We start from the raw sequence: 21,206 nt of genomic DNA, 5'->3' as shown, positions 1-21,206 counted from the left end.
AGTTCACCAGTATGTCAAGCCTTGTTACACCTAAATCTAACCCAACAGCAAAAGGGTAAAAGCAATCAGCATCAGATCTGAATATTCAGTGTCTTTCCTTGTATCATTGTGTGCACTCACTTTGATAGTGTCAGTGGTTGATAAATCTAGGTAAGAACACAGATTTATGGCAGATATTTTAATCTCGAATGTAAATAATGGGCTTGGCAGCACATGTATTAATAAGCCTCGACATTATGATTCATGATTGCATTTAACTGATTAAATATGATATTTGAATGACGGTAGACTGTGCTCTTTTGTTCCTTGAATGGGCTTGGGTGACTGACCCTTACAGACATGCCATAATTTCTGCTGTCACGGTGTGCCGTCACATGACTAGAATGAAATGAGATTTATATTTGAATATCATTTTACCTGAAATGGAGAGGGAAATGCCACCCTGGTGCTATATTATGACAGCTGGGCTTAGATTGACCCCACCAGCCATGCAACATGAGTGTTTGGTTACATTTTGCAGAGATGTGGTATGAATTCTGACTGTGCACAGTGCAGGGGGGCATCAATGAGGAATGGACTTATGGATTTGGTGTGTGATATGAGCTTGTGGGTGGCAAAAAAGAATGGCTTAGAGGGGAAAGAGATCTATGCTTATCCCCTGCTGTGGTCCCATATAAAGCCAGGACCTTTGGGTGACCTTGATGATAAAAAGCAATCTTCCTGGAAAGGTATAGTTGCGTATGTGTTTACGTGAGAGTGTGTGTGTGGTCTAGACGTTGTGTTGTCATAACTTGGTATTCACATCTCCCTGAAAGCAAATGGGCGACAGGATTGGAGGAGACATGGCAGAAACTACGATGCTAGAGCATGTGTTCAAAATACACAGCATATATTCTGGTATTTAGGTTTTATTATCTTCTTCTCCTCTCTTTCCTCTTTTCCTCGTCAGCTGAACCATGCGTCAGCATCTCAGTAAACATCATATAGCTGGTTCTGACATCTGCTGAGCATAATATTACTGGCCATAGAAATAAAAACGTAAACACGCGTCTATAAAATAGTAACTATAAAGAAAGCAGTGCCAGACATCTTACAATTTACAGTAAATTAAGTTTCCACCTGCCAGTTGTTTGTGCATGGCTGAAGGTTAACTTGCTTGTTGGTTAGTTGTCTTTTTTTTCACTATCTGAATTACCACAAAGTTATTTGTAAATCAAGTTTATTTTTTAGCATTTTCAGTCTGTATTTACTTTCATACAGTTAGCCCACGTCTGAATTTAGAGTCAGTTCCATTAACTGCAAAAATAAGTCAATATTACCCACATACAGACCAGGAATTGGAGCAATATCCTTAACTGAGTTCATGCTTCAAAGTCCCTTTGTGGTCCACACAACTCCAAAATGGTGTTTTCCTGCCATGAGCAGAGAGAGCGCGTCTACCACACTGGATTGAGACGGGTTGTTTTTTGAAAATGTATTTTATTTATTTATTTTTTAAACAATCCATTTACAGACACTGGGCTTTGTAAACTCAAACATGTGAACATTGATTTGCATTTAAATGGTCAGTCCAAAAGTCTGCCTAGGAGCACTGCCATTGGCTCACAAACCTCTGAATTCTGTTTTCATTGTATCACCACCAAACCTTACTGCAATATTTAGGGCATGCTTCATGTAAACTACATGTAAATCAGGCCCATTGAGCTGGTGTCTGTGTTAACACATTGATTTGAGCACCGTTGATGAATGCATATCACAGTTGATTTCCATGTTGTATGTGCATTTCATAAATCAGACGGTAAGTTGCTTGGACTTTGTTCATTGCAGTTAAATCTGAATTTGTTTTCATTCAATTTTCAAGAATGAAGGCTGTAGATTTCATGCAGTCTGTCACTGGTCATACTCTTCCTCTTTTACTTTCAACTGTTCAAATCAGAACTTTATTTTACCAGTGACTAGATTCTTCTTGATATACATTTTTATAAAATCAAAATTTCTTTCTCTCTTTCCTGCTTTAATACTGCTGTGAAATGGTAAAATATGATTCACACATTTAATGTTTTTCTAGTCCTCAAGGCTTTGACTGAGAGGTCCTTTCCTCTAACAGAAGTTCAAAGGCAAATGCTTTTATTCTCCTGCCCAGTATTTTTTATTCTATTTTTTTTTTCCTTTTTCCCTTTATTTTAACTTTCGTATAACACATACATCATAGCCTGGGCAAATCTGATCTCTTTGTAGATAATCTATTAATTATTTATTCATTCATTATCTTTAACCGCTTATCCAGGGTCGAGGTGGGTCTGGAGCCTACCCGGAATCATTGGGCAGAAGGCGGGAACACACCCTGGAGGGGGCGTCAGTCCTTCACAGGGCAACACAGTCACACATTCACTCACACTTACAGACACTTTTTGAGTCGCCAATCCACCTACCAACGTGTGTTTTTGGACAATGGAAGGAAACCGGAGCACCCGGAGGAAACCCACACAGACACGGGGAGAACACACCAAACTCCTCACAGACAGTCACCCGGAGCAGGGCTTGAACATTGAGCTGTTCCCTCTGTTAATAGTGACTCTCATTCTGCTAACAGCCAGTCGTAAAGCTTCTCATTTGCATACTTAATTTGATAATGTTCGGCATGTTTCCACCAACATAAATTGGATTGGATCCAAAGTTGTTGATTCCTTGGTCCAAACTGTGACATCGTCTGTAGGTTTGTCGCGCTTCAGAAAGTCTAGAAAGAGCTCAGAACCTCACATACAGCATTATTAAGCAGTGGAACTGGACAGGGGTTCACAGCATATTACATAGATAAATAGTAACAGGAACAGGCTTTGTGTGTGTGTGTGTGTATGTGGGACTGTGTTTAGCACGCTACAATGTCCATTAGCTACCTTTCTCAAGCCCCTCAGGACAGCTGAGAACTCAGCAATCTACACGCGTAGACATATATTACATTGATCTATACCCACTGTAATCAAAGAATAAACAATGACTCTGTCATGACTGTTTATCTACTGCTCTGGGCGCTGGCACTGTATTCAGCCATGACAATGCTGGAACTGAGCAAGCCTGAAATGCACTCTACTGATGACGTGTCTAGGTACTGTTTAAACTGGTGAAAATGCAGGCCAGTTCACAGAAGAGCACCAAGGTTTCAAGAATCAGATACAGAACTGTTTAATTCCTTTGGTGAAAAAGCAGCACATTTTGCCTGGGAGTAGGGACATTTAAATTCTTGTTGGAAAAAAAGGGGTAGAGAGTTAGGGCTATAAAGCTCTTGAAACTGAGATTTTTCAGGGTCGCCCTTGAAACTGAGAGTTATGAATGTCTTATGAATCGCCAGCAAGATGGCCATGCAAGCAGAGCCATGAAACGTAGATTTCATTTGTGTCATCAGAAATGTTAGCAAATTCTCCAATGCAAACTATGATAGCCATCGTATTAATTTAGTTTAATGTAGTTTTAATGTATTATGACCCATTTCTTCATACAATCCATAGCCTAAATCATCGCTAATATTATGCTGATGTCTGTTAGTAATTTGTAACTACCCAGTTCCACTTTAAATGGTGAAGCAATTACATTCTAGCACCTAGGGCATTGCAACCCTATTGCAGAATAAGAAACAGCCTTATGTCAAAGGAGTTAGCTTTAGACAGTAACATATGATTGTCAGGTGCTTCCGAAGGCATGATTCCCTAAATTTAACTAAAGCCCAGCAGCACTCCTGGTAGAATTCTAATGGTATGGTATTGAAACATAGTTTATTTGTGTTTTTTTGACACATCAGGCTCCTGAAATGTTGTCCTTTCGTAAGTGAACATTTTAACCACTGCTCCTTGTAACGCCTAGAGGCAATATGATAAGGGATAGTGGTAAAACTAAATAATGGTATTCACCCTTATTTTTCTTGAAACCTTGAAGCACTATGAATGCAGTTTGAAGGTTATTTGTATTGTATTTTGAACCCAGAGTCGTCATGTTTTTTTAAATATTTTTTTTTATTTTCTGCAAATCATTTGACCAAATTGGTTGGTGGTATGCAGCCTTGACTAACTCCATAGCCCGTGTGGATCTAGTCTGTTCATCCATTTTCATGACTGTGAATAATAAGATTCTCAATTGTACTCATTGTATAATTCTGCATGATGGACAGTTGAAGGCTTTCTGTATTCAGTGGACTCTTTCAATTATCCATTGAACATCAACAATGGTCTCTTGCTCCTCTGGTTGTTTTCATTCTCACTTGTCTGTGACTTTGAGTTCCTGTAATTAGTCAACTATTGTTACTGTTATTCTTAAAGGTTTTAAACAAACAAACTGTAATAAATGCAGTTATGTGCACAATGCACACATTTTGAGGCAATTTATTATAAATCATTTGCTTTGCAATAAATATGAATAAAGATCTTATTTTACACAGGCTGTATTCTGAAGTTTAACCAAATGTTTTATGAAGCTTTTGTGTTTCCATTCATTATATTTTTTTTTTACACAATGAAAATAAATGATGCCGTTTCCCAAAAGAGTAGTGCTTTTTTATTATTATTATTATTATATTTATTATATATTTTTTTTCTTTTCTCTTCCCTTTCCCAACCTAAGAACACTATCAGTAATAAATACAATGCTAATAAATACCTTGTAAAATATATAAACAATAATAATGCTAATAAACAAATAAGTAAAAAGATACATAAAAAATAAGACTAAATAGTTAATATTGCCATTTGGCACATTAAGGCCTCCAATTTGGCCTTTTAAATATTAGCATTTACAAATGAAAAAACACTAGCATTGGTGGTTTAGGTACCACCTGTGTGCTGTGATAAGCCCTTTGGCTGAAATTACCGCAGCACCTCCAGACCAAGCTGGAATACGGCTATGGAATCTGGCGAGAGGCTGAATGTCAGCGTTTGGAGAACAGTATTTTGCCAGCAGTCTGAAAACCAGACAAGTGCTGTCAAGAGAAAAGGTTATTGTTGCAGTTTGTCACCAGTTTGTCAGACATTTTTTGACAGATCATTATTCTCTAATGCCTCTCATTTTTTCTCCTTTAGGGTAGAAGTGAAGTAAAGAAATTGATAAATATGTTTGGATAAAGAAAAAGTGATTATGGACTGACAAATGTGCCAGACACTTACATTTTATGTGTAATATAAACATAAGTCCATGACCGACGTGACACTGATCTCAAATGTGAAACTACTAATTTACTACTGAAAGTTCGGGACATGTCATGTGTCACTAAGCACAGCACTGTAACTTGTGTGATCGATCAGATATGGATTTATCTCTCCTTGGGGGGAAAAATATGACTGTAAGCCATTAATATTTATTTACAATATATTTATCAATTATCTCCTTATAACAGCATATTTCATAGGTCAGTCTGGATATAAGTTTAAATTTAATATAACCTATTACATTGTACATCCCATTTTTGAGATGGAGTTGGACTATTTTTATCCACTAGATGGTGCAAGAGCCTGAGAGGAAAAATCCACATCTGTACTGCATTGCACTCCATAAGTAAAATAATGGAAGTAAGAGAATGCAGTTCATTACAGGCCAAGAAGCAACTTTCAGTGTCTATTGACCACAAGACATAGGAAGAGATGAAGCCTTTTCTCCTGTTTTATTTCCCCCCTCCCACCGTGGTAACAATCTGCTGCTAAAGAGAGATGGACAAAACAAGAAAAAAGGAACAAATTAATAAAAACCTACTGACTATCCTTTAATTAGCAGCATGTGGCTGAATGCCCACACGTTTGCTGCACTAACATAAACAAGGTCTGAGAAGCTCAGTTCTCATTAACTGCAACAAGTATAGTATTTTATGAAGCAGTGCTGACTCATCTGCTCATATGCTACCCTCAGCATTATTATTCCAGATTTCATATCCTGTAATCTTGCAACATCTGGAGCTGCACCTGGCCTGGACTTTTTAAAAATAACGGGAAGGGTGTGTGTGTCTGAGTGTGTCTATGAAAGTTTTTTTCTTCAGGTGAAGAGATATATTCTTATGTAAAAGCTTCAAGGACTTTCACCCATCTGGGTTTCTGGGAAGAGTATGAAACTCTTCTCTGCGCAACAACACATGCAGAAGTGTGCTAGGTAACAACACTGTCGCACTGTATTTTGAAGACAACAATGAGTGGGAAACTAATTTGGACTGCTTAAAAATCTCAGTGTATGGCAAGCTTAAATGTTAGTCTATTGCAGTCTAATGTCATTTGTATGAGGTGGCTTAGGCTTTGTGACAGTTGTGGGCATTTTAGCTATTCATCAGGGTAGGGCAATGCTGTCTTAACAGAGCTAAATAGTGTTGGGAAAATAGGACTAAACAAATGTTTCCACTGACAAAAATGGGATAACTAACCTGGTCTCACAAGCCAAGCTTCTGCCTCATATCTCAGAGATGAAGGCTTTCCGTTGCTTAATATGGTCAGAGAGGAAAGGGGCCATTTGTCAGACATACAGTACGACCAATCACAAGATATTACTTTGTGTAGCATCAGACCTTTTTCATAGAACTACAAAACTAAACAAGAAAACCATATATGTGCAATATATCATGGCATCAATACAGTTATTCAGACTCTTTCGGTAAAAATGAGATTTTATTGTGAAAACCTTCTGTCTTCTGTTGAATTTTGGCCAACATTTTAATGTGACCTCACTAATCACTATTGACTATGGTGTTGGCATAGTGACAGTTGCGTGATGGGTCTACTTTAATTCTTTTGACACATTTAATACATTTATTTATTTATTTATTTTATCTCTTCTACGTGATTTTACGTATTAGTATCATTAATAGTGACTCAGACTGGGCTTATGATGTTCAAACTGTGTGTGGTATTTCTCATAATTCAACCCCAGAGTGAGATGACAAATCTTATCCCAGCTGATATTTTGTTTGTTTGTTTTAAATATATCTGTATAATATATTTCTACAAATTCAAGTTTGACTATGAGAAAGGAGAACCTGCTTGTTCCCTAGTTTGACTCAGTCAGCACTATTTTATGATGGGCTGGTAAAAAAAAATGTAATATGGCCTGCTAGATACTGATAGTAAAAAATTACATATTAATATATGGGAGCTTCCAACATTGACTCGACAACTCCCTGTGCAGCAGAGAAGCAAAGTTTTACAGGCCTGTCTCGTGCAGTCTCCCGTCAGCCCAGCGAATTAGCAAATCGCGATTAGCATATCAGCACCACAACCTTGAAAGACCGTTAGTAATGCTTGTTACCATGGTGATAAGAGCTCAACTTTTAATGACCTCTTTTCCCCGTTCTGTCCTAATGAATGTAGAGTGTTGCGTTTGTAATTTTGATTGAGCACCACAGAGACTCAAAGATAATGACTTCTGTGACTTATTAGAGGAGATGACTTGATGTCAGTGAATCTGCACCCATATTTTTGGCGGGCATGCAGTCCGTGTCTTCTTGACATAAACAGTTACTTAGTTGACGTTTTAAGTTTGTAGTTGATGGCACCCTAAACCAGCAGCACAATTTCTAACGACATAACGAGGTGTTAAAATTGTTTTGTCATTAATATTTGATGGCCATCTGGAAATACCAAAAAGATAGTTACTTGTTTAACTAATTAAATTGGAAAACAGAAACTCTTGATCAACAACAGCGATCAAGACAACAGATGAAGGAAACGAGCAGCTGAAGTCGGTTGTTAATTTTAGGAGGTCAAAGTGACAAGAAAGATGCGGAACCCATGAAGCACATTCAGGGGAGTCGTGACATTTTATGGCTAACCGTAAATGACGTTGAGATCAAACAGATTTACTGTCATCTGTAGTGAAAGTGCAGTAAATCACAAAGCTAACATTTCCTTTCAATAAAAATAAGGACACAGAGTTGAGGTGTACTTACTAACTTTGGTCGCCACAACTGTAATGTTGTGTTGGGCTATACTTTCCCTGTCCAACAACTCGCTGATGGAGATGGTTCCTGTCACAGGGTCGATGTCAAAGAAGCTATCCAGGTCACTTTTCCAGTCAATGGAATACCTGGAAGAGGGACAGAGTAAGCTGTTATTGATAGTTATATTAAAGTCAGTGTCTAATTAAAGAATTTCCTACAGCTTTTTTCGTTCTGCACACATCTTAATTCACATAGTCTATAATTCCTTTTATTTAATTAAAATATTGACTGAAAACTTGAATATGAAATTTATGTAAATATATTGCATAATTACAGTCATGTATGGCTTCCATCGGACAATCAGTTGATCAGATACTTGCAAAACAGTGATTGTGGGCTTGACTAAAAGAAGAAATCTTTGGCTCACAGCTTGAGTAAATCAGGGCCAATCACTGTGATGTGGAAGTTACTGTGTTGTCTGCTGGTCCACTGATTTCCTACTGCTGCACTATCAGGCTGTCACCTTTTGTTCACGGTTCTCATCACCACTCCTCCCAGCCTATTTTTGGTACTACTCTTGTTAGCACAGGTTCAAACCAATGCACTAAATGGTTTCTTATTTTGAAATTCAACTTAATGCATGCATACTAGTACGGTAAGTGTAAATGTAACAATGTCAGGGCTGAGCTTCTGTTTAGTTTTCCTGTTAGATGTAAATCAACTCATGGAATTGGCCGTTAACTCGCTTACTCCCTCACAAATTCACATTTTATGCTCACACAAGATGGAGCATTTAGAATATCCCTAAAGCACAAATGGGCAAAAGAGAGATGGAAAAGTGCTTTTTGAAAGAAAAAAAAGAAAAACAGTGGCATTTCAGCTGATTCATGCACAACTAGGGACACTTTACAGCTGCCATCCACCTACCAACGTGTGTTTTTGGACTGTGGGAGGAAACTGGAGCACCCGGAGGAAACCCACGCAGACACAGAGAGAACCACATTCATCCCCTCTAGCACTCCACCCTTATTTAGCCTGATAAACAAGTCCTGAATGAAGCCTAAAAGAGCTGAACATCCTTGCAACCAGCTACTTTCAATAAACTGTGGCGAAGCCCTGGTTTTAATGTTGAATGTAGTTTGTAAAATCATGTCTTCCTTAAATGCTCACACACTTATGATGTGAAAATTGAATTCTTTGAAGTTACTATTCAATATGTGGAAAGAAAAAAATCGTTCAACTTCACAAAGATAACAACAGTATAGTTAACAATAAGAAAATAGTTAAAACAAAGAGTGGGTGGAGCCTGAGGATTTCAAAACTACAGCTGTGTATTTTTGTCAGATTTGGAATGGCAAAACTTTTTGCTTATACTTAATTATGAGACATTTTCTAGATTTTCAGAGCTGTCACTCTTGCTGTAAACTCATCATATTTCCAGACAGGTTTACTCTGAAACTCAGGAGCAGAAGCAGCATCAGCACCAGAGCTAACACACTGTTCCTTTTTTCATAAGCAAGAAAATATTGTTTTTTTTTTTTTTTTGTAGTTTAATTTCTCCCAATAGCATGGGTGACAAAAGACTGCCATGAAAAATATCATCTGAAATGCTCCAAAAGAAATGAGCAATGACTTATTTGGCATTCTCCTGCAAAGACTTCTGTACAATGAGCCTCTAATCTAATCAATTTATTTTTTTGTTTATTGGAGGATAGGACCAGACTAATAACTTAAACAAAGCAAATGTCTACAATTTAAATGATTGTTTTTTAATATTATGCATTTCTCTGGTTTGCTAATGAAAGTTTTAAGCTGATTTTCTGTTTGCGGACTTGAAGTTGTCTTATAGCTCATAAGAATTCATGCTTATGCAATAGCTTTAGGAAGCTACAGTTTTTAATAATTTCCCATCCTTTTCATCTGAGAGAAGCTATTTATCTTATGCCTGAACATCTGTCTGTTTCTCATTGATCACAATAACTCAACTTTTTCCCCTTGCTCTGCAAATTATCATGATCCTCTGGGAATGCTTTATTTCAGATTCAGTGCCTCTCCAAATCCTGGCAAAGAAAATTGTTATTTATGGATAGTTTTGAGTTTTCTTTTTATGAGCTGTGCCTCCTGAGAATAGACCTATGGCTTAAAACTCTGGCAAAATAACAAGTGCATGCATCTGATTTGGAGGAAAATGTAGCCTTAAAGATTTTTGAATGTGGCTAACAGACTGGAGGTCTTTTATTTTGCTTCCTTTTGTTGACAGTTGGAAAGAAGTACAGTGATTTCAGGCTTGTCATTAGAACAGACATGCTTGTGATTTCCATTACCAATTTTTACTGAGTATTTTCAGTGTACAAATGGCACAGTTAAATTTAACAACCAAACTAAGTACTCCTAACCTTGTGAATATCTGAAATGTCTCTTGTTAGAGAGTCATTTTTTGCTAGCTAGTGAATGAATCAGTCAGAGGTGTATAATGATCTTGTGTGTTACTGCCACATAACTTCAGGGTCCCAAGAATTGGGATTCAATTCCCATCTTGGAAGTGCTGGACCTGAATATTTGGATATTCATTAGATGGGTGGGTTTTCCGTTTTTAATTCTGATATTGATTCACATGTTAGTTTTTTTTTTTTTTTTTTTGATAAATGTGGGTATTGATTAAGTCCACTCTACCCATATTCAGGCTCAGCACTCTACCTGTATTCTGCCCCATCAGCGTAAAAGCCCAGAACGAAGCCTAAAAGCTACAATAACCTACTTACAGTGAAGTGTAGCAGAGTACCTCCACGAAACACCAGTTGATTTTGTAAAATCTGTGCCCTTAGTGGGACCATGTATGCACAAGTTAGTGAGCTGAGCCTCTTGAATTTTAAAAGACACCCTCCAAATATATGAATATTCAACAAATATTAAAGCTGAAGCTCTGAAGCCCTAAAATGCTAATCGGGGCAGCCCTACATCTTGGGTCACAGTCTGAGAGGGGTTTTCAGACTGGTTTCCTCCCACATTCCAAAAGCACACACAAGGGTAAGTCAGTTGGCTATATTATGATGTCCAATGGTGTGAGGGACTAGGTAAAGCTTTGAAAACCACAACAACGCTGTTGGTAAATTTCAGCATTGTGTAATCATTCATGTTGTTTTTATATTTTATTTTTTGACTGTACAGATCTCACAGATCAGTTTTCTTTGTTGCACATTCAGCTTTTGCTGGAGATTTTTCATCGGCCATTGGCCCAAGGAGCGTTTAAACCTCTTCAAACACTATGAGGTAATGTTATGAGCTGCTGTTATAAGTTGGATAAAAATATATGCGAAAGCTGCTGTAACTTCAAAGATTTTACACATTAGAAGTAAATTAGAAGTGAGAATAAGTTCCAGATGCACTGCATATATGAGAAAAACAAGTTTTGAGTGTTTCAAAATAATATAAAGTGTGCTAAAATAAAAATAGAAAAAAAAAAAAAAACTCTGTTTCCTGTAGACCATTTTTGAAAGCCCCTTTTCACCCTTTTAAGAGAGAGAGGAGAACTAAAGAAAAGCTTTGAAAGAGTTGGAGAAACCTGTGATCAAAGTTATCAAAAAGCACTTTAGCTGTTTGTGTCTTTGTTTGTGTGTGGTGGGCGAGTGGTCTCCAGCAATGTTTTAAAAGCTTTGTTCTCTACGCATGGGAGCTCATTTGGGACCATTGTCTTGTGAGTAACTGCATCTACCAAGAAGGATGCCAACTGTAGCATTTCTAAATAATTCATCAGGACGGAGTACGGATAAAATAAAACAAAACTACAGCATCTTGCAATGTATTTCTGAACACACATCCTCTTTGTATCCACTTTGTGCATCAATAGTAAATGAAAAATTTATATTGGGACAACAGAACTCCTGAGGTGGGTTGTTTTGGGCTGTATTGGGACAGCAGGACAATAACTGAACCACTGCCAATGTGGTCACGATTGGACAAGAACAATGTATTTAGAGATTAGTCTGTACCACCACAAGAAGACTGTAGTGTATGAAAAGATTTTTCATTTTAAACAATGCTGCTCTCCACATCTATATTTGCATTGATTGCAGTAGTTGTGTACAATTTAGGACAGAATATTTTAGCCTTTAGGCACTGAGAAATAATTACTCCTGGTTTGGTTCTGATTTTCTTTCTTTTTTTCTTTATTTACTTACTAACTAACTAACAAGAGAAGTGTAGGCATGTTTGTGATCAGAATGATTTGGATCTAGCTTCTGATACTGAGGTAGTTGAGCACCCATTGTGTGTATAGTAACAAACTGTGATTACATCGGTGTGTATAAACACAATGTGGGTTATAATATGACACCATTTAGCTCTGTCCCATATTCCTGTTCACCTATTGCTGCCTTATTCAGGGTCTAGGCCATATTTAATATGTTGTGTCTTGATTAGATGACCTGATCCCCAGGATCCAATCATTAAAATGTGCAAACAAGGCCTAGCTATAATAAGAAAATCTTGTAATTATATGTACTAGGGGTGGGTGATATGGCCCTAAAATAATATCACAATATTTCAGGGTGTTTTGGCGATAACAATATACTTGGTGACATGAACACAACACTGAAAAATACTTTTCTTTATTTCAAGAACATACAAATGCAACAAAGTAAATGCTATATTAATATTAATCATATTGAATTAAATATGTTTATATATATATATATATATATATATATATATATATATATATATATATATATATATATATATATATATATATATATATAATAGCATTAAGTTGTTTAATTTATTAAGAAGTTTTATTTTATTTCAAATGTAACGGTTTCAATTATTCAAATACAAAGACGTGACAAAAGAATCAGTAAACATTTTCTTATTTTGTAAACAACAGTAATTTACCAAGATTCTGATTTTGTATAAAATGTAGCATAAAAATCTACCACAAAAAGAAAGTGCAGAAAATGTAGTGTGCGTATAAACAGCAAAAGGAAAAAATTATACAAAAAGTATAATGATAAAATATGACCATGTTATCACAAATGATTCAGTGTGGCACAGCCCTAATGTGTACCATTTAAATAATTTAGAATTGTAATGACAGCAAACTTGAAGTGGGTTGTTTGAGATTTCTGAGTACGAGCCAGTCTCTGATTAACACAGGTTTACACTGATAGTAGGGGGAGCCCAGGAGCCAAAATACCAAACTTTACCTAGTGGTGCTTTAAAGAGCCATATTTGTAAAATGAACTGTTGATTGTGAACATTTTGTGTTCTCTAAATAGTGTGTAAAAATGTATGTAAGAACTCTTAAACTGATGTGTAAAGTTGTCACAATTATTTAAGAGGGCCCTCAGATAGAACTGAGTTTCTAGGTGGACATCACTCCATGTCCTCCATAACATTTCTTAAACCACTGTCAGTGAACACAGTTTGTTGCTGCATGCACAAGTGCAAATTAAAACTTACACATGCAAATATGAAACCACATATAATTAGGATCCAGGACCTTGGTCCCAACTTTTAGGAATATGTTGCTGGCATCAAGTTCAAAATGGGAAAATGTTTTTCAAAGAAACATAAATGCATAATATTTCACACACACTTTCATTCTTAAGTGTGTGTGTTTCTTTGTATTTCTCTATGCTCTTCCATCTTATAAACACTCACTTGTTTCTGTGTGTTGCATTTCAGAATTCAGAATACTTACCTGACTGGGCTGTTTCCTGCGTCCTGATCATAGGCAGTCACTGCTCCGATAGTCGTGCCCAGCTGTGTGTCCTCATGAATGTCCATTGTGTATGACTCTTTACTAAATACAGGAGGCTCATCCACATCCAGAATGAAAACCTTGACCGTCGCTGTGTCTTTAAATGGACCGAAACTGTGGAAACGTGGATCTAAGTGCGCATTTGATGCTTCCACTTTAAATGTGTAGGCCTTCCTTGTCTCAAAGTCCAGAGGCTGTAAGGGGAAAAATACAGAATTAAAAGATATGAACATCTGTACATTTGAAGCACATTTGAATTGCACTGCTAAATGACTGGGAGAGCACAGAAAAGCACTTGGTGTCTCATGTTAGATCAAAGCACTCTTGTATACCACAGCATAGACCCAAATGGACACATTTTGACTTTCTAAAAGCTTTGTTGATTTGACAAGCGCCTCTTTGACTCTTTCCTGAAATCTGAGGCTTATTTTGGAGCTCTCGAGATGGTTTTTGTGGGTCTTTTGTTTCTCTGTTTGTGCTTTTGACAAATGCTTTTAGACATGTCATACGAACATCACTCTCAAATGTTCTCTCTCTCTCTCTCTCTCTATCCCCCTCCCTCTCCCTCTCCCTCTCTTCACCTTCTATTACTCCTGTTCTTACAAGTGACACTTATAACATGCTAGCATTACATACTGGTCAATTACACCTTCATCCAGAGAGTAGCTAAAAACAAAGCATGTCTATTCACTATTCATGCCCTGTGTATTTGTGTGTGTTTGGTACAGCATAGATGATTTTAGTTTTGCTTCAGTACCACCCCCCACCTCCCCACTTCACCCGCCTGGCTTGTCTGAAGATGTCAAACACTGATTGCTGCTTTACCAGCTTCCCCTGTCTCTGACAACATTGAGTGAATAGAAAGATAAATGCTCTGGGTATTGTCTTTCAGAAAACATTTCAATGAGAAACAAATATGTCAATATAGATGTCAAATGAATAGTAACAATAGAACTGATTGTGGAATTTACGTGTTATCTCACAAATTAATTCCCATGCAATTCATTAGACTGATGCTCTTCATTGTTCTATTCAGAGGAATTTGGAATGAAAATATCCTATTTTGCTTGATGTTATATTTTTATCATTGTGAATTATCCCTATTCCAAATCTCACTTGCAAGATTGCAAGATTTTTTTTTTATATCCCTTTGGTTTTTCTTCTATTTGAAAACTTGTATTCTTATTTATAATAGGCTTGTTGAAAATTGTGTTTACATGACATCCCAAATACAATGCTAGGTTTCCATAGGTGGCCTGTGGTTCTGTGCCCCTATTTGTATACCCTTTGTTAAATGATGTTGCCGCTTTTTCTACAAAGAAACACAACACATCAAACAGGAGTATCGCTTCACGTGTACAATTTATATATTTTGCTCAGTTATATTTATTGTGGGGTGGTACTTTGGCACAGCAGTGTCGGTGGGTAGTGCCCTGGCAGGGACCTGGAGACTGTGGGTTCATTTCCCGCTCCTGGTGACTGTCTGTGAGGAGTTTGGTGTGTTTTTCCAGTGTCCACGTGGGTTTCTTCCCACGGTCCAAAAACAAACATTGGCAGGTGGGTTGGCTACTACAAGTGTTCATAGGTGTGAGTGTGTGTGAGTGCCTGTGTTGCCCTGTGGAGTACTGGCGCCCCCTCCAGGGTGTATTCCTGCCTTGAGCCTAGTGAATCTAGGGAGGCTCCGGACCCACTGCGACCTTGAACTGGATAAGCAGTTTCAGAGAATTAATGAATGAATTAATTAATACTTATTGTGTGAAGCAAAGGAAAAAAATCCTAACTTTCAATCTACGTAATTTTCCACAATGTAAAGTTGGTATTTTCAAATTGTCAGCATGGATATACAAACAAAATAATAGTTTGTTCTTTCACAGATACATGTTTGAAATTGAACATCTGTTGAAAATGTACATATTGTTTCAAAGAAAAATATAAAAAAATGTCATTTGACTAAATGGATATAAAAATGTATTGTTACATGTCTTTTTCACAGTTTTCTCAAGTTGCTTAAATTTCGTATTCAATTACACCAAAAATATTAATTATAGAAGTACTTGCCCTTTGTTACTAAACACTTGAGTATTTATAAATTCTGTCAAAATAAAGCATGTCCAGTTTTAGTTCTGAAACTCTTAATCTGATTTATATAAAGTCAAATGTAATGGCCCCACTTTCTGGAATGAGAAATCACTCTGCATGCAAATAAGATCCTGACCCATGAGCATCCTCAAGAGAGTGTAAGTTCTTTGACCACTAGGAGCAGAGAGAACATTTGATGTCCAAGGTCACTTGGAGAATATGGATTTTCTTGACATCAATTTCTTTGAACCCTTTTTGGCTTGTAACAGAAATCTTTGGGAAATCCCCCATCAACTCCCACACTATGTGAGGAAACAGACAGAGAGAGAGCCACAGACACACACACACACCCCATGCACATACACTGAGCTGTGCATCTTCTCTATTACTTGTTCCAAACCCTAAAGCCGTTAGTGCAGTACTGTAAGTCAAATTATTGGGAAGAGGGATTTTCTTATTTTCATCAGAAAATTAAATTTTGTGTGCGTACTTTGCCAGAGCCAATTTCATCTAAACCAGTGAGCTCACAGAGATAGTTTATAGGAGAATAAACTTACACTTTCTGGTTTCACCTGCCACATTAAGGCATGAAATACTTGGCCTGCAGCCAGTTAATTAGCTCTGAATATGGTAAATGTGCACATCAGCTTTGTCCAGTTAAAATAAGTCATTTTAAAGTACTTGCAGTTTCACTGATCATTTGTCAAAATTTCTGGTGACAGGATTTGAACTGTAGAGCTAGCAAGATGAGCCTTTATTTATGATGAGAGCAATAAATCTGGTAGACTGCTGCATTGCTGATTTACTCTTCGTTTTAGAGCAAGGATCTTAAAGCAGAGTCAATCTACACTCAAACAGTGCATCAGCAATGTATGAATTTATAATTTTAATAATGATTTTCATATAAAAATGGGACTAGATAGTAGATAAGGCCTTTAACATACTCTAGTCGTCTGTTATTCAGACAATAATCAAGTTATTGCGGATGTCAGCTTTGGTTTAAATGCACCATCCCACTTGGGAAATGTTTTACATTGTTTTAAACAGACAAGCAGCTCCTGAATCATTGGCCACAAATTGACCACTACTTTTGCCCATTACAAATTGACCTGCAGTTGCGGATGCAATGACCTCCACACAGACTGGTTAGGAGTTGTGTAAAATGGCCACTTTATGGTAAGGTTTAGAGTTTGGGTTACAGAATGTCATCAATAGCTGCCTCAGTTTAATTCATATGCAAATATTCATCTGCTACTAAGCACATGTTAATAAGTCTCTTGTAGTGTTAAAGCCTATTGTTACTGTTCCTAAATGCAGTGCTGTCACGAACACCTTCACAGAGCCTTAATATTCTAAAATAACTTAATGTTACTCACAGAAAAGAACACTATTCTTCTTAAAAGATAATCCCTTAGTTGATCAGATGTATTATATACATATATGTAGGAACACCTTCTACATTTTTCTTAAAAATCATCTTAATGCATTAGTATCACAATCATTGCATGGACGTCAGAATTTATGGTGTCCTTCACATACTTATATTTTAGTCGCTTTTATTGAAACACCTGCCAGTTGGAGCAGTCGGTGTGACTAAATTTATGCCTCAGTAACAAACCTCCTTTCTAGGACACTTAGATGTTGCTTGCTTTTTTTTTAATTTAAATGGCCATGCATAGCCGTCTGTCTGTCTGTGTTTCTTGAAATGTCAGCAGGAAATAAAAAATCCTGTCAGCTGTTATTCCACCAATGAATGATCAGGTTTCTCATTTATTATTTATGAAGGCCTGTTCCCTTTTTAATGCTTACAAACAAGTATTATTACAGTAGGGAAGACGTATGAGGCTTCACTCTTAATTCCCACTCATGGTTTGTTTGGATCATGTGTCTTTTTTTCTTTTCTTTTTTTTCATTCTCCTAATGGTCATTTGAGGTTTTTTGAACATTGCTAGGGTATGTTAACTGAAAACACCAGAGGGTTGTTTTTGGAAACAAAAAATGTCTTGTGTTTGTTACAAACAACAGCTACATGTAGATCTTAATGCAGATTTCTGAGTGGAACATACACACAAACAGTGATTAATCATAACATTATGACTTCCTTCTTGCTTCTACATTCACTGTCCATTCTCTCAGCTCCACTGACCATACAGGATCATGTAGTAGTTCTACAATTCCACCTGTTGCTCTGCATACTTTGTTTGCCCTCTTTCACCCTGGCTGAATCTGAAATGGCATAGATCCATACTAGTTTGTATGCAACACAATGTAAATGTGTCCAAATACAGAGTATGCAGCCAGTAGTATGCAAAAAGTTCCTGGATGTCGTACTAGGTTGGGAGGGATTTGCTAGTATGCACCTCCAGCACACTATCTGACCCTGACATATCCCACAATCCACTTGGACCAGAGTGCTTAGGAGTAACGGCAGACACACTGGAGCACTTATACTAATATTTGTTAGGAATAATGTATATATGATGTATAAAACATACATTTGTGGTGAGCTGAAAGCCCATCTTATGTGTTACAAACCAACAGAGATGAGCTATTGTCATCAGGCTGAACTGAGACATTTATATTTACACACACAATTCCATTAAATGTGGTTAAAATAAGCTTGAGTGAAAATGAGTGAAATGAGCTTTAGCTTCAGTAGCTCTGAAGTCTGCACCATCAAATGGAGAGTCTAAATCACTTAATGTCCTTAGTTATATTAGTGATTATTTTATTTATTTTTTCTTGAGGTAAAATATCAGCAAATAGCTCAAAAGTTCTACTACTCTGTGCCATCTGTGTGCTGAGTTGTAATTTATTTGAATAAAGTCTGGTAGACACCACAGGAAGCTGAAAAAAAAATATATTCCATTGTACAGTGCTCTTGAGGATAGGGGTGCAATGTCTCAGGTCAAATGTTGTTGGTAAGATGTTGGATGTAAGTGATGTGTATGCTACTTGCTCATATACTAAAAGTGTATGTTAGTTTAGTGGTTAAGTAGTACATGCTTATTCCATTTTAGTATGTAGTATTCAAGTATTCCATTTCAGACGCAGCCCTGTTGTTTAATGGCCAGGACCCCAGCAGACCACTACAAAGTGGGCATTATTTGGGTAGTGGATAAATCTCAGTGCTGCATTGCCACTGACGTGTTGGTGATGTGTTAGTATGTTACACTGTGTCTCTCCTTTTTTTTTTTTTTTTTTTTTTTGCTACTCCTTTTGTTTTTCTGCTTTTTTTGAAAACATTACTTCTCATTTTCACCTTGTGAAGCTTTTGTAGTAGTGTAATGATTGCATTAAAGAATGTGTGAAAATGGTGATTATCACCAAGGTGGGCTGTGCAAATGGCTGATCTTGAACATCACATCGCAAGGGCACAGCTGCAGACCTGAGAGGTGTACAAGTTCCCTTTCCTACATGCTGAGGTGGGACACTAACTGTCCTCATACTTTAATTAGGGCTGTGCTTCCTCTCCCTCCACATATGGCACACTGCTCTCACTCACATCATTTTTAATATTTATTTTTTTTAATCCAAACAAAAGCAATTATAGTTTCCTGGAACCAACAGAGAAGCAAATCAAAAACAATTTCCATTACAGCAGAGAGAGTTTGCAGATATAATAGAGCCTCTTAATGTGGAAAATGTGCAGTTTGCTTATACAGCTTATTAAATGTAAATTTCTTTTCATTTAGGATGTTTATATTCTGTGATAGCATGATTTATTTGCTGTACTTTGATGAAGTCATGATGAAGTGCAACTTGCATCCTTTAAATCCCACTCCAAAAAGTGATCTGTAGTAATTCCAATTAGACGCGCACCCCTAAAACTGAGTATTATAAGTGTTGTGTGATCTTTTACTCTTGTAACAGACTCTGTTCTTCTGAGAATGGTTGACATGCGATGTTGGAAAAGATGGTTTGATTGTCAGGTACTGATGCTGAATAATTAGTTCTGGATCACAAACACCACTCCAATTTATCCCGGAGGTACTGAATGGTGCTCAATCACTCTAATGAATGCAGTACCACTGTTTAACAGCCCAGTCATGAGGGGTTTTATTCACTTCTCTCCCACTCCTAACATTGAGCAGGGTGGTATTAGGCTAATATAAAACCACTTAGAGCAACTAATAAGTCCATTACTATAGAAATTATATAGATTGGTTTCAAAATCTGTCAGCAAAAGGTACAACAGTGAGTAGCTGAGTTCACCTACTAAGAGGGATACCATTCCTGGACTATTGTGTAGTACAATGCTGAATGAATGAATTGCGATGCAATTGAAATGGGATGTTTTACTCTAAAAAAAACTCAGATCAGATCAAGTTTGGCACTTGTTATAAGCAATAGCCTGTGTCATTTCTAGGCTAGCCTATATAGCCAAAAAAAGAAAGAAGATTCCAAATATATCCAATCTGATCATCATAAACTGATGGATCTAAAGGTTTGAACAACTAATCAGAATCATCCATAAAAATATATATATATTATTTATATTTTTTATTAAGACATTCTTGAAGCACAGAGTTAGTTTTCAAGGTTCACCAGCTTCAGCTTGTAAAGCACTTTGGTCCATAACAGATTTTCTTCTCTGAATTAAATATGTACACTATATGACTGAAAAAGGTATGTAGGGTAGAAACAGCTACATATAACACTTGTAAAATATGAAGATATATGCAAATTGTCTTGATTATCATAGTGGTTTATGCCTTGTTTTCTGTAGATTATTTGCATATCCTGTGTGGGATATGCAAGTTACAGATAATGAATGAATGAATTAATTAATTAATGTACTGATTGTTAAAGAACTTTTGAAGAGCAAGAGTGTGTTTACATTCAACCTAATACTTGGGTTAAATTGTTATCTGCTTCTGAGTGAGAGTTTTATGACCAACCAGACATTTAATGTTTTGCTTAACTTTGATTTTTGTGAGCACTGATGCCTGCTACATGCTCCAAAAAAATTGGGACAGGAGCATATTTACCACTGTGTTACATCAGCTTTCCTTTTCATCAACACTTAATCATTTGGGCACTGAAAGCACCAGCTGATCCAGTTTGGAAAAGGAACATTTTTTGCAGGGATTATTTGCTGGCACATATCTCGTTTACCAAAATATTTTTAAGGCATGTCACAAAGTTTTTTTTTTTTTTTTAGGAACATTTAAATGGCCTCAATTTCAGAATAAGTCTATATTTAAAATATACAAATAAATAAATAAACATTGATGTTTAATAACTTAGCTATGACGTTTGTTAATTTAAACATGAAAAAGGTCATTTATTCATTATTTCATCTTCATGTAATCTCTTCATCCGGATCTGGGTTGTAGTGAGTCTGGAGCCAACCTGGAATCATTGTGCATAAGGAAGGAACATGCGGGGAATGACACAGGGAGAACACAACACACTAGTTTAGAGGTGGGGTTTAAACTAAATTAGGTTGCACTAAATTTTGTATGTAAT

General features: G+C 36.8%; 1 protein-coding gene and 1 long non-coding RNA gene across 4 annotated transcripts in view; one reads left to right on the top strand and one right to left on the bottom strand.

The window, feature by feature from the left end:
* The window catches only part of cdh12b (cadherin 12b), a 111,739-nt gene that overhangs the window by 29,291 nt on the left and 61,242 nt on the right, over nt 1-21,206 (bottom strand). The window contains exons 6-7 of the mRNA XM_066662952.1: nt 13,596-13,849; nt 7,907-8,043 (exon numbers count right to left, since the gene is read on the bottom strand). Coding sequence (XP_066519049.1) covers nt 7,907-8,043; nt 13,596-13,849 — 391 coding nt within the window. The remainder of the gene's footprint in view (nt 1-7,906; nt 8,044-13,595; nt 13,850-21,206) is intronic.
* The window catches only part of LOC136690894 (uncharacterized), a 62,532-nt gene that overhangs the window by 18,116 nt on the left and 23,210 nt on the right, over nt 1-21,206 (top strand). Inside the window, exon 3 of one of the 3 annotated variants that reach the window (XR_010801804.1) lies at nt 13,580-13,710. The exons of the other annotated variants lie outside the window; for them this stretch is intronic. This is a non-coding gene — a long non-coding RNA (uncharacterized lncRNA). Of the gene's footprint in view, nt 1-13,579; nt 13,711-21,206 lie in introns of those variants that run through there. 3 annotated transcript variants of the gene reach the window in all.

Source organism: Hoplias malabaricus, chromosome 3 (genome assembly GCF_029633855.1).
Source record: "Hoplias malabaricus isolate fHopMal1 chromosome 3, fHopMal1.hap1, whole genome shotgun sequence".
Lineage (NCBI taxonomy): Eukaryota > Metazoa > Chordata > Actinopteri > Characiformes > Erythrinidae > Hoplias > Hoplias malabaricus.
This window is presented reverse-complemented; position numbering and strand designations above follow the sequence as displayed.